Below are 17,505 nucleotides of genomic sequence, written 5' to 3' on the forward strand. Positions count from 1 at the left end.
GTAAATGTTTACTGAGTGAATTAATGAATGCAGATTTGCCAGCCAATGAGTCAGGGCACTGCACCCCCTTTCATCACTCACAAACCCAGACACACACTAATGCAAACAGTCTCTTACACATTCACACCCACTCACATTCATTCAAAGAACCCCAAAATACCACAGAACCACCTCCCAGCTTCCTGATGTCAGCCGTGCATCAAAGAAGAGCCTTACCCACTGTCCTGCATCCACCGTACTACCCCACCAATGCCCAGTACTCCCGCCTCACCTCTGGAATGATGGGGGCTGTAGGAGGAAGGAAAGCCAAGCTGGACCTTTAGCTCCCAGCATGGGCAGTATCCAGCTACAGATGGCACTCCCCTCCTCCCTTCCTTGGGGCTCATTTCTTTCCTCTGCTGAAAACCTGGATCCCTGGGCTTGGCACATTGAAGAAGAGGCCTGGGAGCCAGAACTCCTGGGTTCCTTCCTCACTCATCTAGTCCTGTCTCTGAATCCAGGCGCATAGTGGGCCATTGTCCTCCTCTCCTAGCACCAGCACAGCAATTTGTAGGAAAAGAGCCAGGACGAGGAGACCCCATGCCCAGAGTGGTGGAAGGGCCTTAATGTGAAATAATTATATTAGCCACTCTTTACTGGGCGCCTAATAAGGGTCAGATACTGAGGCCAGTGCTTTGTTACCTTCATGATAACTCATTTAATCCTTACAACAACCCTTTTCCTGAAGAATACCCTTGAGGAGCCGCTAGTTAGCCTAAAACCACCAGCTGAGACTGGCACGCAGGTCTCGAACCCCAGAATCATCAACTGTCAAGATTTAGAGAGTTGGGGGTGGGTGGGGTGGAAGTGCTGGAGGTCCTTAGGGATAAACCTGGGGAAAGGGGTCCTGGGATTCCGGGATAAAGGGGCTCGGAGCGCCGCAGAGAGAGGGGGTCACTCTCCTGTGGGTACCTGGGCGGGGCCGGGGCGCTACCCGCTAGCCCCTGGAGGCGCAGGGCGGTGGCCCAGGCTCACAGGCCAAGATGGCTGTTAATTAAAGTGCTGGCACCAGCTCCTCTCTGCAAAGTTTGAAGCCGTTATTTTCCACTCCAGCGAAGCGGGGAGAATCCGGCTGGGCTGACAGAGACGCCACACCGCGCCTGGGGAGCGGGCGCTCTTTCTGGGCGGGGGGCGGACCGCCCTGCCACACCGAGCGCGCCCTGGAACCCCAGGGCGAGGCCGGGGGTGCGTGCTCCCGCCCCTCCGCGGCCTCGGGCGGCCAGCCGCAGTTTCACCGGCGGATTCTGGAAGGACTCCCGGTGGCGGACGAGCTCCGGCGGCATAGCGGAGGAGGGACCCGTGTGCGCGCGAACTAGGGGGCGGGGGGAAGGGGGCTTGTATATATCACACATCGATGACCGCGCACTTGTCCCTCGGGTCAACAGCCTGTCACTCTTGGGGGGAGTGACTTCCTTCTCCTGCGCTCCAAGCCTACCTCCTTTCGGGCAGTAAACGCTATCCAAAGACCCATCAGGAGGGTTGGAGGAGCTTGGAGTCAGGCTGCCAGTTTGAATGCCGTCTCTGTCCCTTAATAGTTGCGTGACTTTGGGCAAATCTCTTAACTTCCCAGAGCCCCAGTGCTTCCTCTGTGAAATGAAAATAATGATGGGCTTTACCTCTTTGAATTGCAGTTGAGATCTGGTGTGATGGTGTATGTAAAGCACTCAACACAGGGCCTGGCACACTGTAAGCCCTGAATAAAATGCTATTGATTGCATTTTTAGCTCCTTCCATGGTGAGGGGATCACTCTAACCAGGGCTCAGCTGTGCTTAAAAAGTCCTATCTCACCACCCCTGAGTTGACATCCTCTTGTCCCTGTCCTCCTCCCGGCTCAGGTGGGGTTAATCAATCCCAGCTTTGGGAGGGAAGAAAGGAAAGGGGCTAGAGGGTCATCTTTTAGCAGCAGCTAGTGGCCTCTGAATGGCAGAGCCCTCCAGAGTAGACTGGATACAGGAGGGTGAGAGAAGCAGTGGAGCAACATGAACTGGGCTTCATATAATGTGACAAATATTTTGATGGAAGCAGACGCCTTTTAGTTTATGCAACATAAACACTTTACTGCACTTGAGGAAAAGGATTGCCTCATACAATCTGATGGAGAAAAGAGTTAGAAGCTCAGGAGGCTGGTGGCAGGGAAGGAGGGTGTGGAGCCAAGGGGCTGGGTGAGATCAACCCCTCTTGGAAGCTGGGAAAGGGGGCGTCACCAGCCAGGGACATGTCTATACTGGTCAGAATGGAGAAATTACCTGGGGTGCCCACTTTCTCAGTGCCCCAATTTCCCCCTTGTCTAAAAGCAGGGAGAAAGGAATTGATCAGAGTAAGATGGAGGAGTCCCTGGCCCCATCCCCAGGAAAAAGCAGCCTGACCTGGCCTGGAGCGCAGGGAGGAAGAAGTAGAGGTTAAGGAGGTATGGGTAGAGGATCCTGCTCCTCCTGGGGTAAGGCGGTCCCGGGAACATCCAGGTGCCCCCCCCCCCAAAAAAAAAAAGAGGAGGGAGCAGCTGCGGTTAGTACTTGGAATTCTGTGGGCACCCTGACAGGCGTACCGGCCCACCTCCATCTCCCAAACAGGCGATCTGAGAGACCTGAGTGTGGACTCGCCCCATCGACGCCCTCCTGCCTTCCCCTCTTCTCCCCGCTCATAACACGCTTCCTTGTCCTTCCTTCCTGCTCCTCTCTTCGTCCTCCTCTCAATCTCTCTTTGTGCCCTGAAGACCGAGGCGCCCTACTGCAGCCCCCGCCTCCTGCGGGCAGTGGCCCCTCGCGCCTCTCTCTGCTCTAGGTTTTCTTCATACCAGACCCTCGAAGCCTCTCCTCTCCTAGTCACCCTCGGCGCTCTCTAGTTCTCCCTAGGGCTCCCTCTTCTACTAGTTCTTTGGTTCCTACTCGCCCCTTCTCTAGGGGAGCCTCTTCTGCGTCCCGGACTCTAGCCCCCTCTCTATCTCCAACGCTCAGTCTCTTGCTCGCCTTGGGTCTCGCGGCTCCAGCCCTCTACCCGGCGGCCCCGCCCCGGGCCCCGCCCCTCTAAGTGGGCGGAGCCACACCTCTCACAACCCAATTAGGCGCCGGCCCAGCCTTCAGCCCCACCCCTCGCGGCGCAGAGTGGGCAGGGCTGGACCGCGCGGAGGGGGCGGTGGTTCCAGCACCGGGAGGCGGGAGGAATCGGCAGCAGGCGGCTGCCGCTGCGCTTAGTTCGGCCGCGCAGCGGGAGGGAGGCGCGAGGCAGGAGCCGGCGGCTGGGCTCGGCAGCGCATCCAGCGCAGCGCGGCGCCCCGGGCCCGGCCCCATGCCCGCAGTCCAGCTGGACCGCCCTTGAGCGCGGGCACCTCGCCCGTGCCCCCTGCCGCCGGCACCATTGCCCCGACGGCGCGGCCGGGCGGCCCGGCGCTCCCCAGGCTCCGCGCCGGCCGGAAGACGCTGCTGGCGGCCGCCGCGGGCGTGGTGATGCTGCTGGTGCTGGTGGTGCTCATCCCCGTGCTGGTGAGCTCGGGAGGCCCGGATGGCCACTATGAGATGCTGGGCACCTGCCGCATGGTGTGTGACCCCTACCCCGCGCGGGGCCCCGGCGCCGGCGCGCGGCCCGACGGCGGCGACGCCCTGAGCGAGCAGAGCGGCGCGCCCCCGCCCTCCACGCTGGTGCAGGGCCCCCAGGGGAAGCCGGGACGCACAGGCAAGCCGGGCCCCCCTGGGCCCCCCGGGGACCCAGGTCCTCCGGGTCCTGTAGGGCCACCTGGGGAGAAGGGTGAGCCGGGCAAGACCGGCCCTCCCGGGCTGCCAGGCGCGGGGGGCAGCGGCGCCATCAGCACGGCCACCTACACCACGGTGCCGCGCGTGGCCTTCTACGCCGGCCTCAAGAATCCTCACGAGGGTTACGAGGTGCTCAAGTTCGACGACGTGGTCACCAACCTCGGCAACAACTACGACGCGACCAGTGGCAAGTTTACGTGCAATATTCCCGGCACCTACTTTTTCACCTACCACGTCCTCATGCGCGGCGGCGACGGCACCAGTATGTGGGCGGACCTCTGCAAGAACGGCCAGGTGGGCCCGCCGGGGGCATGGGGCTGGCCTGGGGGCAGGGCACCCAGGGAGCCCGGGGCCCACGGGTACGGACGGGCGCAGATGGAGACCCGGAGCGGCTTAGACATTACAGGCGGGGATGATCCAGGCTAGCGGGCATCCCTGATCCCTCGGCTTCTGGGCGCCAGCTCCAAGGCAAGTGCTGCTGGGCACCTGCGGCACGGAAATGCGGGAAATAACATCCAACTAATAATCAGAGCGCAGGCCGCGCGGACTGGCCCTTGGGGGCTTGGCCCGTGGGAAACAGCATCTCAGAGCTAGGATTCTGGTTGATACCAGCTAGTGGTGAGGGGCCGAATCAGGATGGGCTCTGGGGAAAGGCAGCGTCTGCGCCCGCGGGCGCTTGGGCGCACCGCTAGGCGCGCAAGCGGAGAAGGCGAGCTGTAGGAGATGTTTTGCGCACAAAGGCAAAGGGAGCCAAGCGCACAAAGCCTTAGCTACAATACATCCCCCGCCCTTAGGAAGGGACCATTGGGCAGATCTGCCACCCTCTGCAAAACCCGGGACTGCGCGGCCCCTTCCCACTGTGTCAGAGCTAAGCGCCCAAAAAGATGGCCAGAAGGGAAAAGTTTTTCCTTCTGAGGCAGGACAAAGAGGTGGAAACTCCCCTTCCTCTTTACCTCTCAGCTGCAATTCCTGATTCCTGTGGTGTCAGGGCATCCTCTTCCTTCCCTATCCCCATCGGAGAGACCAGAGCGGAAGGCACCAAGCTCACGAGGTCTTTGGTACCTGGGACCAGCGATGTCTGGTGTTCTCCTTGGAACTGCTGCCCCAGGACCAATCTTGACCTAACCCTGCCCCAGGGTGGCAGTTTTACCGAGCTCCCTTCACTTTGGTTCCCCCTCCCTTCCCAGAGCTCCCAGACCACAGGTGACCTGGGGCCCCTGCAGTAGTCAAGCAGAGCATCCTTGTGGAAGCAGGTGCCTGTGTGGATCAGAACTAAAGCTTTAGTGGGAGTTGGGAGGAAATCTCCTGTGACTGAGACCCAAGGTCCTGCTGGAACCCTCCCACTGCAGCACTACTTGAGGTGGACCCCATTTAGGGGTGGGGAAGGGACAGGCCTTAGAGTCAGCTAAAAGCCTGCCAGGTGCTTGTAAGTCTGCCCCTCTCCTCCCTCCCTTGCCTGCTCTCCCTCTTGTTTCTGCCTCTCCCCTTCCTCTTCCTCTTTCTCCCCTCTCCCCATCTCTTGTGCTTGCCTCTCTCCTCTGTCTACCAGTCTGATCTGTCTCTCCGTTGGTTTCTGGTCCCCCACCTCTGTGTTTAATCCCTCTCTTTATTCCTTGGGTGTCTCTCTCCCACTTGTGTCTGTCAGGCTTTCTGTGTCTCTCCTCTTTGTCCTTCATTCTTGACCAAATGGGAGGCCCCAGTATCCAGTGAGGACTCTCTCTGCAGACAGCCCCACAATTCCCCTTATTAATCACCAATAAGGGATTCAACAGTGTCACCTTCATCAGTGAAATTTCTTCCTTTCCCAAAGAAAGTTTGGGCTGGCACCAAGTTGAGGTTTCAGGGGGCTTGGACCACAGCTTGCCTGGATAGGGAAGTGGTCACCAGGCCACCAGTGGGCCCTACTGTGCTACTCAAGAGGGTGCCGCAGGGCCCCAGAGGTGAGACAAGAGGAGGCCCCAAAGATGGTGGGTGCTTGGGGCAGGTGTACTTGCTTCAGTCAGTGGGAGGTGAAACCGACTCAAAAGGCTCTTCCTACCCCTTTAGTAGGGGCAGGGCACTGGCAGAGCCTGACAAGGAGGTGGCACCACAGGCTGGTAGAAGAAAGGAGGTGACTTTAACCAGGGGTTTCAGAGATCCAATATTTTAACAATTACTCCTGCCCCCCTCCCACACACACAAATCCAAGATAAACAGTGGGGTGACAGGCCCTGGACCTCCCCCACACTCTCTGTGACTTCTTCTAGATTGTCCAAGAGACTCATTTCCTCTCACTAGTCATTCCATATGACTAGTTCTGAGCTCCGAGTAGGAGCCAGGTTTGGGGTTCCAGGGGTTCAGTCTGCTTGCCCTCCAGGACCGCATGGTCTGTGCAGGGGAGACACAATAACATGCCCCAGCCATTATTGTGAGGGAGAGGAGACCGGGACCCCACTGACACTCCTGTCCTCAGATGTGTTGGCTGGAGGGAGTGATTCAGTGGGCCCTAGCTCAGACCAACCTGGTCTGGGGAGAGGATGATGAACCTCGGTCCCCTAGGGGACAAGACACAGCTAGGGAGAAAATGAAAGGTCAAGTGTAGGGAAAGGCCGGCTCAGAGGTGGAACAGGACATACAAGCCAGAATGTCCAGAGAGCAAAAATGACAGGGCTGGGCAACGGGTGGAAACAGAAGGGAGGAGCCGGCTCCTCCCACGCCTTCAAGAGCAGGGGCAGCCCTGGGCTCTGTGCTTTTCCTTCCTGGCTTCCTGCCTGCAGAGAGACTTCCAGAATTTCCTCTAGAAAGCAGAGCCGCGTCTGGGCCCTGGTCCTTCCCTGGGCAAGATGGGGAAAGCGGGGAATCAGCACCTTCCTGCCTGGTGCTGGGTCCCTTTCCCTAGGGGTAGCTCTGAGTCATCGCTGCACGGCCAGATGGCAGTAAGGCCGGGTCATTATGACACAAGGACCTGAGGAGCCTGGGGAAGGGACTCGAGGCTGGAGCCAGTGCCCTGAGTGAGATGAGCTCCCTGCGGTTCCTTCTAAGATCCACAGTTCAGATGGTCCCCAGAGGATATGAAACTGATACACCGGGCTAGGGAAGGGGGGCTGTGGGGGGACGGTCAGGGCCTGTGGGAAGGGGAGTGTTACAAATGGACAGGGACTTGGACACCAGAGTCTGAGTGAGGGGGGAGGTGGTGGGGTGTGTAAATTGGGGACTGTGGTACACGAAGACCTGACTGGGGATCGGCCTCTCTGATGAGGGGATATGACCTCCCTGCCCACCCCGCCTATCTTGCCGCTGTCCTCTCTGGCCTCTAATGCCTTTCACAGGACAGAGCACAGCGCCTGGCACAGTAGGAACTCAGGCATTGTGTGAAAGCACACAGGGGCCAGGCTGGCTGCCCGTGGGAGCCACACCTGCATACCTGAGACCCCAGCTTTGCTCTGGGGGCAGGGGCACATTTCCTGGGTTCTTGGCCCCTACCCCACCCCCACTCCAGACCTCTAATCAGACCAATGCCTCAGTTTCACTTATTGGTAGCCCTTGAGGAGGTGCTTCTCTTGTACCCCCACATGACAAGTCCCAGACTTGCGTTCCAGCTTCTACAACAAAATGAAATCCCCAGACTTCCCCTCGACCCCTGGGAGGGACTGGATGCCTCTACTATTTCCAGTCTTGGGCAGAGAATCAGGACCCCTGGGTTCCATTGCTGGCTCCCCCACCGTCTACGGATGGAAGAGCATTAATTCTCCCTGCCTCCATGGATAATTAGGATAATCACAGCAACAATCATGGTGATGAATAAATAATAAACATAAGCATAACAGTACTGATGCCTGTCACATCACCAGGAGATTCCTGATGACAGATGACTGTATTCTAATGGATCTGGCTATTAAGCAGCACACTGTTTTAATGAGTTAAGGCTAAATTAATCTGGGTAATAAAAATAATTGTTATTAGAAGTAATTTATTAGCAAAGATAATGAAATGCATGTGTAATAATAAATACCACCAGGATTAGGGCCCAGGGAACAATACAGAAGTTGGTTGCTTGTTTTCAGCTCTTTCCTGGTAGCTCAAAGCCCCATCTAGATTAAAAAATTTTTTTTCCTTTGCCACCAAAAGGCTTTTACAATGGTGGCAGTGGGTGAGGCAGGATCTCATCCATTTTCTAAACAGAGAAACCGAGCTCCTTAGACGGCGTCCCTCCCTCATTTGATTTCCCCTCACCTTTAGCTGGACCAGGAGTTTTCCCAACTAAGTGCCCCCAAACAATTCCCTCCCAGGTTGGAGGAGAAAAGCTTGAGGGGTGAGAAGGGGCTGAAAAGATCTGGGTTTTCAATGGCAGACTGCACACAAATATGTCAGTCGGGTCCTTACGGTGCAACATTGTTGCTGAGTCAGCAGCTTTGGCACAGCCGACCTATAGTGCTGCCTCCCGATCAGGAGGGGGGATGGGTCCCTCTCCTGATCTGGCTTGGTCCAGCCCTGACTGTCAGCCTATGGGGGTGCTGCCTTCAGGGAAGGGGCAGGATGGAGAGGGGCTGTTGAGGAGCCTGGCTGAGAGGACCCCATTCAGTGCAGACTCTCTGCCCATCCTCCACTCAGAATATCCAGGAGAGGCCCCAGATCAGAGGGCTCAGGACTTGCGTTGGCCTCAGCGGTTGGAAAGGAATGCCTGGAGAGAATGTGTCCATCATCCCACATCCTCAATATCTTATGATTATAGCTCCCCTCCCCCACCAATGATGTGTCAGGCTTCAAATCCAAAGGCTGGCGCTCCCCTGTCCCTCCTGATGCTCCTGCCTGTCCCTCCCCTATTCCATCAAAACAAGGACCAGCAAGGATATCAGAGCAGACTGAGGATCACAGAGGGATGTAAGGTTTCAGAAGGGATGATTCCTTTCTTCCCATCCACTTCCTTTCTACCACCTTCTACTGCCATAGGGGTGATGCCGCCGGAGGAGCCAGAAGTCCTCTTGGGATGGGGTAATAGTCACAGCTGTAGCTACAACTCCTTGAGGTGGGACGCAGGCCCAGCCTGAGCCTTGGGAGGGGAAATGATTCCCAGGCCTTTCATCTCACTGTTCTTGTGTGAAAGACTCCAGAATGGACTTCAGACAGGGAGTTGACACAGAATGGACCTCATACAAGGAATCCACACAGAAGGTCTCAGTACTAGGGTTGTTGCTTACTAGCAGCCTGGTATTGATCCAGGCCTAGACCTGTAAGGCCAAGGGGCAGTCTCCTGTCCAGCCACTGACATGAGAATGGGTGGATGTGGCTGAAATGTAGGCATCATTATTGCAATAAAGCAGAGGGGGTGGTGGCAGGGCAGGGGGATTTGCTTGGCTGTCTAGTAGTCAAGAATTCATACTCCCATTGCAGGGGGCATGGATTCGATCCTGGGTTGGGGAACTAAGATTTCATGCCACACGACCAAAAAAAAATTATATATATATAATTTTAAAAAGGAGGGAGAAAAGAATGATGAGAGGGGATGGCCTTCCATCCCTTGGGGGTCCAGAGAATTCCTCTCTGCAAGCAAGAGTTCCAGGCCGGGGATTCCTGGAGACACTGCTGAGGTCCTCAATGGGCCAGACAGAGAGTGGGGCTTCCCTAGTGGCTCAGATGGTAAAGAATCTGCCTGAAATGCAAGAGACCCAGGTTCGATCCCTGGGTTGGGAAGATGCCCTGGAGAAGGGAATAGCTACCCACTCCAGAATTCTTGCCTAGAGAAATCCCTGGACAGAAGAGCCTGGCAGGCTACAGTCTGTGGGGTCACAAAGAGGCAGACACGACTGAGTGGCTAACACTTCAGTGGGCCAGACAGTGAGACCTAGGGGAGTTAAGGAAGCCGATTACACTGAATTACACTGACAATTCAGACCCAGATTACACCTGCCCTAGAAATCCAAGGCTCCTCTCTAACCCCCTCCCAAAACACAAAGTTAGGATTGCAAAAGGGCAGTGCTGGGATGATGGGAGGAAAGCAGGCTGACAGCCCTGATGATGCCGCAGGTGGGGCTCTGGGACCCTTCAGATTCTCTCCCTGCCTTCCCTCTGACAATCCCCCTCCCTCCCGGACCCCACTTCTCTCCCTTCTCCTCCCCTACCCTCTCACACATACCCTTACTCTCCTAACGGCCCAACCCCCACAGGTGCGGGCCAGCGCCATCGCCCAGGACGCAGACCAGAACTACGACTACGCTAGCAATAGCGTGATCCTGCACCTGGATGCGGGGGACGAGGTTTTCATCAAACTGGATGGGGGCAAAGCGCACGGAGGCAACAGCAACAAGTACAGCACCTTCTCCGGCTTCATCATCTACTCTGATTAAGCTCCTCCATCCCCTATTCCCCCTGGGCTCCCCCTCCGGGTGGGGTAAAGGATGACCCATCCTCGCCTACCCCCTCGCAGCCCTCCCGGCTATGACGCCCCTGGCCCGTCCTCACCACCTTCCGGGCCGCAGCTAGCCCTCCCGCCGGCTCACCGCAGAGCCGGGTCCAGCGCGCCCTGTCCTCGTTCCTCTGGAGGCGGTGTTGACCGTCCCCGCCCCGGCCCGCGCTGTATATTTGTACAGTAAGATTGTTTATTGCCCACCCTACCCACCAGCCCGCCCCAGCAGGGGTGGGGGAGAGGCCTCAGCGGGTTCCTCCCCGTGCTCGGATGCGCTGCCCACATGCTCTGGGGTAGCGCCGCCTGGGGGAGGGGTTGGTTGGGGGCTGGATGGCTTCCCAGCTACAGCCCTTGGCCGGCTGCTGCCCGTCTGACCAAAGCTATAATAAAACACTTCCACCCCGCTGGCTTTCTGACTGTGCCCTGGAGAGGAGTTGCAGGAGGGGACAGCGAACCCTGCACTCCTCCAGATGGGGAATGAGTCTACTGGAAGTTTCTCGTGGATCTGGGAAAAGCCAGAGTCAGAGGTGCTCCAGGAAGAGGTGGGCCAAGGGGCCCAAAGCACACCATGGCCCAAGAGGGTCGGGGCAACTGGAATAAGAGGCATAGAAGATAGCCTAGTTACATCATTTTCCAGGGTGGAAAAGCTCCATCTCTTTGACCTTGAAAGTCGCATCAGCATTGCACAGGCACAGCCAGGTTTAAATTAGGAGACCTGGGTTCTGGCCCCAGTGCCACCCTGTAGGATGCTGGCTAAGTCACTCTCTCCTGACTCAGTTCTGGGTTAGTGATAGCAATGAAAGGAACAAGCGTTGTATTAAATGCTGGTTGACCTTGACCCAAGCACTTCACCCCTGGGCCTCAGTTTTCTCATTATAATGAGACTTATCTCACTTGACTGAGGGTTAAAGAGGTATCATGTATGTGCTCAATAAACACAGCTTTTATTATTTATACATCACTTTAAAATTTGCCAAAGGCTTCCTAGTGGCTCAGATGGTAAAGAATCTGCCTGCAATGCGGGAGACTCGGGTTCAATCCCTGGGTTGGGAAGATCCCCTGGAGAATTCCATGGACTGGCAGGCTACAGCCTGTGAGGTGGCAGAGTCCAACACAGTCCGTCCAACACACACTTTCACATACCTGAAGTGAAAGTGACTGACACTTTCTTCTCATTCAAGTCTTCTCATCCAAGTCTTCCAAGAGCACTGGGAGGTTGGATGAGTAGATTTTATTCTTCTTCAAAAGAGGTTAAATAGCTTTTTAAATAAGACACAATCACTACGTTCTTGATTGCACTTGAATTCAAGAAGCCGTTGCTCACTGGAGACGACGCACCAGATCTCTTTGCCTTGTCACTGCCTCCCTCATCCCCTATAACTGGGGCCATGATGGTTGCACACAGGGCATTCCTAAATTATAATAGCTAATACTTAGAGAACATCCACTTTGTGTCTGACACCATATAAGAACTTTATAAATATTATCTCATGGAAATGTGTATGGAGTGGGAGTGGATTGGCAAGGAATACTCCCATGCCCTTTAACATGGATGCTGTTTTATCCATTTCTGATGAGGAAACTGAGGCTCAGAGGATAAATACTTTGTCAGAGTCACAAAGCTAGGAAGGAGCAAACATCAGTATTTGAACCAAAGACCATCCTCTTACCCAGCACACTGTATATCATGAAGATTTGGGGTTTCCAAAGCAGAACCAAGGAAGGGGGGCTTGGATGCAGGCCAGCGCTTCCACTCCAGCACTGTCCTGTGGAGGCTTGATAGAACTTACAAGCATCTGCCCTGGGCAGCAGCCATGGGGTGAGCCTCTTGGAGAATCCCAAGGCTCTACACTGAGGGAGAGTTCCCATCTGGCTTCCCCCTCCCACCCCCCCGCTGGCTCAGCTGGAGAGACAGGAAGGAGGGGTGGCCTCCCTCCCAGTCAGGCCCCATGTATGGACCCTTGTCATGGCTGGCAGACTTGAATGACTTTCTTTATCCTCTCTCCTCTCCCCTACTTCCCCCTACTGCCAGCTGTGGCCATTTAATAAAATTAGCTTAATACTTGTTCCTTCCCTGTGGGGTCTGGAGATTGAAATCTGCGGGTCCCCACAAACCCAATAAAACCCCTGGCAGGTCTGTCTGGAATGAGAGTTTCCTTGGGAAGCCTGATTAGATTAGCCAGCAACCCCCTCTTCCGCCCCCCCCCCCCAGTGCCACCCACAGCCTCTTATGATTCTTTAATGGCTGCTCTGGCCCAAAATTATCCAGTCACTGCACCTGGAAGCCTCCCCAGCCCTCTCCCAGAGACCACAGGTACTGGCCTAGGACTCTGCAACAGTGAAAAGCATATTAATCATTTCTGAAGGGAGTGCCTGGCTGGCTGGCTTTTCTTTCTGGTAACTGGCCGATCCTCACGTCACTGTGAGAGATGGGACTAAGATCTCCACATTGCAGATGAGGAAAGCATGGTCTGAAGAAAATCCGTGACTTGTCCATGGTCACACTGCAAGTTTGTGACGCAACTGGGACAGAACTAAAGCCAAGAACTTTTTTTTTTTCTGTGCAGGGAACCGGGAGTGTCTAGCAGTGCCAGCTGTTTGGGGAGCATCTCCCCCATCAGACAGGGGCTCCCCAAGGGCAAAGTCTATTTTTGTACTCCTCAGACTTGGCCAACCTGAGGACAAGACTTCGTCTCTACCCTCAGAATGGGAAACTTGAAGGTGAGACTGTGCCTCCTCCATCAGCCCTGGGGTGGGGGTCCTCAAAGATAGTGTTTTGGGTGAGTTAAGGGCGAGGTGTGTATCCCCAGGGACTGGGAATGGGGGTGCAGTTTCCCAGTTGCAGAGTATGGCTGCCCTGTCAGTGGCTCCAAGGGTAGATGCTGTGCTTTTTCTATCTAACTGGGGCTTTCTGAGACCAGCCCCTGGGACTGGGGGTTCCCTGAAAGCAGGCATGTGTCTCCCCTCTTCCTCAGTCAGGGGTATTTCTGGCACAGAAACATTCCATGAGGCAGGGCTGGCAGGTGGGAAGGAGGTTGGACAGGCAGAATGGCGGTTCCACTCTAGAGGAAGGAAGGAAGACGCCTCCCCAGGCCACCTCCCCTTTAAAAAGATGTGTGATTAATTAATGAATAATCTCCCTGCCAAGGGAGTGTGAGGGTGGCAGTGCCCTCGGAGCTCACCCACATGAGAAATGGCAGGCCATCCTGTGCCCAGACGGCTGTCAGCCCTCGGAGTCTGTGCCACCCTGGTTTCTGGGGTCATGGGGAGCAGAGCAGGCAGCAGGAGCCCACTGCTGGGGGCTACCCTAATTGGATGACTTTGCAGGAAGGCCAGGCAGGTGTGCTCAGCTCTCCACTTCAGCTTGCTACAAACACATCTGCCAGGGTGAGGTCTAGGGGTTAATTGCCTCCCGCCTCACTCCTGGTAACCGATATTTCATTTACTGCTCGGAGGGGAAGCTGCCCAGAGAATCAATCGTGGACAAGCGTCCAGGAGACAGGAGAGCCTCGGAGGCATGGGAGCTGTTTCCCGGAGGATCTCAGCACCAGAAGAGGAGGCAGGAGGCAAGGACCAATTGCTCAAGGCTACTCTGGTGCTCAACCACATTCTGCTGACCCTGACAACAGCTCCAGGACTCCCATGAGCTGGGAGAAAACCCCAGGGGTCCAGAGGCTGTGCCACTTCAGCTAACTGTGTTGTTTCCTCTGCTGTGGTCCTTTCTGCATGTACTTATCCAGGTGCCCCCATAAGCAGTAGCAGGTTAGATGCTGTTAATAAGGTTATTTTCACAAGCAGTGAAGGTATATTTGAAAAGCGGAACTGGAGGTGTGAGCTCCTCGCTCCCTTCCAGGTAACAAACCTTAAAATCCTACAAATGAAGTGATAATAAAGTGGAAGTGAAAAGTCTACACATGTTTGGGACTGGGAGGGCGTGAAAGGGTTATTGAGAGGTGGCAGCTGGGGGGCTGACAGAAAAGGGACCAGAGGGCTCGCCACCCCTGTGCTTTTCACATGCTCCCTATTTGCCCCATCTGCCAAAACTGAGAATCAAAGCCACAGAATGGGTAACTCCCATTACACAGCTGGAGAAACTGAGACCCAGAGAGAAACTCCAGGTTGCTCAGGCTGGTTAAGGGCAGTGCTAGAACCTAAGACAGCAGGACTCAACAGACATGCAGAAACTGGAGTTAGAAAAACTGGGCTCAAGTCCTGGCTATGTTTGTGTTTAAGGAAAAGACATTCACTTTTCTGAGCCTCAGTTTCTCCATCTGAAAAACGGGCCTAATTAAAATATCACCCCTTGCATTAGAAGAACAGAGTTTCAGCCACTGGATGACTGGGGAAGTCCCATGAGAAACTATTTGTATGTTATAAAGCAAAATTCTTTTCTCTTGACCTCTGTGATCCATTTGTCAAACAAGCTCACTTCCCCTTCAGACCTCAGCTTCATGTCACTTCCTTCTGACATCCTCAGATGTTTCCATTTTAGCCCATCTCTCACGTCATTGTAAGTCCTTGTTTAATAGGGTGATTTCGCCATAGACTACGTGCTCTGTGAGTGTAGGAGGTGGGTGTTTATCAACTTCCCTATCTTCTTAGCCCACTTGTCTCATATTAATAAATACTTGTTGAATGAATGATTATAAGAACCCCCATTACCACTTCATTGAATGTCTGCAAGTTACTTTACGTATACTATTTCTAATCCCTGTAACAAGCTAAATATTATATTCTTTTTTAAAAAATAACTACAGAAACGGAGGCTCTGAGAGGCTAACTGACTTGCCCCAAAAGATCAAGCAAGTAAGTGTCCCCTTTCCACTGCCCATAGGAGGACCAGCCTTGGCTCCTTGCCTCACTATGACTCACCTCATCGTCTCCAGCTAATTGTCAGGGGCAGAATAGGACCAGGAAAGACTTGGCTACAGGGCATAAAAGGCTCCTATTCCACTGGTGGTTCCTGGGGACCCCAAGCCTTCAACCATACTCCAAACCTCTGTTAAAATCATATCCCTGTGAAGAGGGAGGGTATCCTTAAGTTGGAAGTCATTCCTTCTTTTTTTAGGCTGCACCATGTGGCTTCTGGCATTTTAGTTCCCCAACCAGGGATGGAACCTAGATCCATGGCAGTGAAAGCCCTAGTCTTATCCACTGGACCACGAGGGAATTCCCTGAAAGTCTACCATCTTGATCCCAAAAGAAAGGCAATGCCAAAGAATGCTTAAACTACTGCACAATTGCATTCATCTCACACGCTGGTAAAGTAATGCTCAAAATTCTCCAAGCCAGGCTTCAACAATACGTGAACTGTGAACTTCCAGATGTTCAAGCTGGTTTTAGAAAAGGCAGAGGAACCAGAGATCAAATTGCCAACATCCACTGGATCATCGAAAAAGCAAGAGAGTTCCAGAAAAACATCTATTTCTGCTTTATTGACTATGCCAAAGCCTTTGACTATGTGGATCACAATAAACTGTGGAAAATCCTGAAAGAGATGGGAATGCCAGACCACCTGACCTGCCTTCTGAGAAATCTATATGCAGGTCAGGAAGCAACAGAACTGGACATGGAACAACAGACTGGTTCCAAATAGGAAAAGGAGTACGTCAAGGCTGTATATTGTCACCCTGCTTATTTAACTTATATGCAGAGTACAGCATGAGAAACGCTGGGCTGGAAGAAGCACAAGCTGGAATCAAGATTGCCAGGAGAAATATCAATAACCTCAGATATACAGATGACACCACCCTTATGGCAGAAAGTGAAGAAGAACTAAAGAGCCTCTTGATGAAAGTGAAAGAGGAAAGTGAAAAAGTTGGCTTAAAGCTCAACATTCAGAAAACTAAGATCATGGCATCTGGTCCCATCAATTCATGGGAAATAGATGGAGAAACAGTGAAAACAGTGACAGACTTTATTTCGAGGGGCTCCAAAATCACTGCAGATGATAACTGCAGCCATGAAATTAAAAGACGCTTACTCTTTGGAAGGAAATTTATGACCAACCTAGACAGCATATTAAAAAGCAGAGACATTACTTTGCCAACAAAGGTCCGTCTAGTCAAGGCTATGGTTTTCCCAGTAGTCATGTATGGATGTGAGAGTTGGACTATAAAGAAAACTGAGCACTGAAGAATTGATGCTTTTGAACTGTGGTGTTGGAGAAGACTCTTGAGAGTCCCTTGGACTGCAAGGGGATCCAACCAGTCCATCCTAAAGGAGATCAGTCCTGAGTGTTCATTGGAAGGACTGATGTTGAAGCTGAAACTTCAATACTTTGGCTACCTGATGCAAAGAGCTGACTCATTGGAAAAGACCCTGATGCTGGGAGGGACTGGGGGCAGGAGGAGAAGGGGACGACAGAGGATGAGATGGTTGGATGGCATCACGGACTCAATGGACATGAGTTTGGGTGAACTCTGGGAGTTGGTGATGGACAGGGAGGGCTGGCGTGCTGTGGTCCATGGGGTCGCAAAGAGTCAGACACGACTGAGCAACTGAACTGAACTGAACTGAACCATCTTCATAGTAGACCTGTTAGGGAACTACGTCTTTTGCTTTCTTTCGTGACTCGACCTGCTTATGGTCCTGTGTCGGGGCAGATCAGACTAATGAAAGGGTGGAGCAACTGGCTCCTAACAGCCACCACTGCTTCATCCTAATCAGACTAGATAGCTATCCCCTTATATATGATGAGGCTTAAGATGGTTTTCCATCCATGCTCTTCTGATAAGTCGGAAGGGCAGGATATTTGTCCCATTTTATAGATGAGAAAGAAGCAGCCAGAGAAACGGAAGTGACTTCCACAGTCTCAGCACTAATTGATGATTCTGTCACTAGGATTGGAATCAGACTTCCTGACTCCAGGGCAAGTCTCTCTCTTCGACCTCCACAAACCCCGGGGTTGGGGATCAGCCTGAGTGTGGCCCACCAGAATCCAAGTAGCTGGCCGCTGTGGAGGATGGAGACAGTGCTGCCCAGAGGTGCCCTAAAGTGTGCTACTCATACTCAACAGTCTGTCCATGATAATCCTGACACTGATAAAGCCAAGTGGGCCATTCTCTGCCTCCGCTGGCTTGAAGTTCATTCTTTGGATGGTCGCGGAAGAGAAGAAACCCTGGACAGCAACTGAAAATCCCTTTTTGGATAAGTGGATGCCGACGGAGACCGCAGAAAATGCAGGTTTGAAAACGTGTTTGATGTCTGGCTGCTGCATTTTGATGACGAACTCAGTCCCAAGGGTAAGTGAGACAGGCCATAACTGCCCCCCTGGGTACCTCTACCCCATACTGGTTTCTGCCGCTCTTTCCGATCTCAGGCACACTCCCTCAAAC

The 17,505-nt window shown here is 53.8% G+C and overlaps 1 protein-coding gene across 3 annotated transcripts; it reads left to right on the forward strand.

The window, feature by feature from the left end:
- Nucleotides 1-3,138: 3,138 nt before the first annotated feature.
- On the forward strand, nt 3,139-14,812 carry C1QL1 (complement C1q like 1). 3 transcript variants are annotated; one of them, XM_086357289.1, is made up of 4 exons: nt 3,232-4,080; nt 9,930-10,069; nt 12,736-12,889; nt 13,624-14,812. In XM_086357289.1, exons 1-3 carry the CDS (start codon nt 3,484-3,486, stop codon nt 12,845-12,847), a joined length of 849 nt encoding a protein of 282 aa, XP_086213415.1. In that variant the 5' UTR covers nt 3,232-3,483; the 3' UTR covers nt 12,848-12,889; nt 13,624-14,812. The 3 variants fall into 3 exon arrangements, with proteins under 3 accessions (XP_086213416.1, XP_086213415.1, XP_086213417.1); XM_086357291.1 differs by having other exon boundaries at nt 13,496-14,074; XM_086357290.1 differs by lacking the exons at nt 12,736-12,889; nt 13,624-14,812 and having other exon boundaries at nt 3,139-4,080; nt 9,930-10,572.
- Nucleotides 14,813-17,505: the final 2,693 nt, after the last annotated feature.

This window comes from Bos grunniens, chromosome 19 (genome assembly GCF_055505025.1).
Source record: "Bos grunniens cultivar Pamir isolate PY7600 chromosome 19, Bosgru_T2T1.0, whole genome shotgun sequence".
Lineage (NCBI taxonomy): Eukaryota > Metazoa > Chordata > Mammalia > Artiodactyla > Bovidae > Bos > Bos grunniens.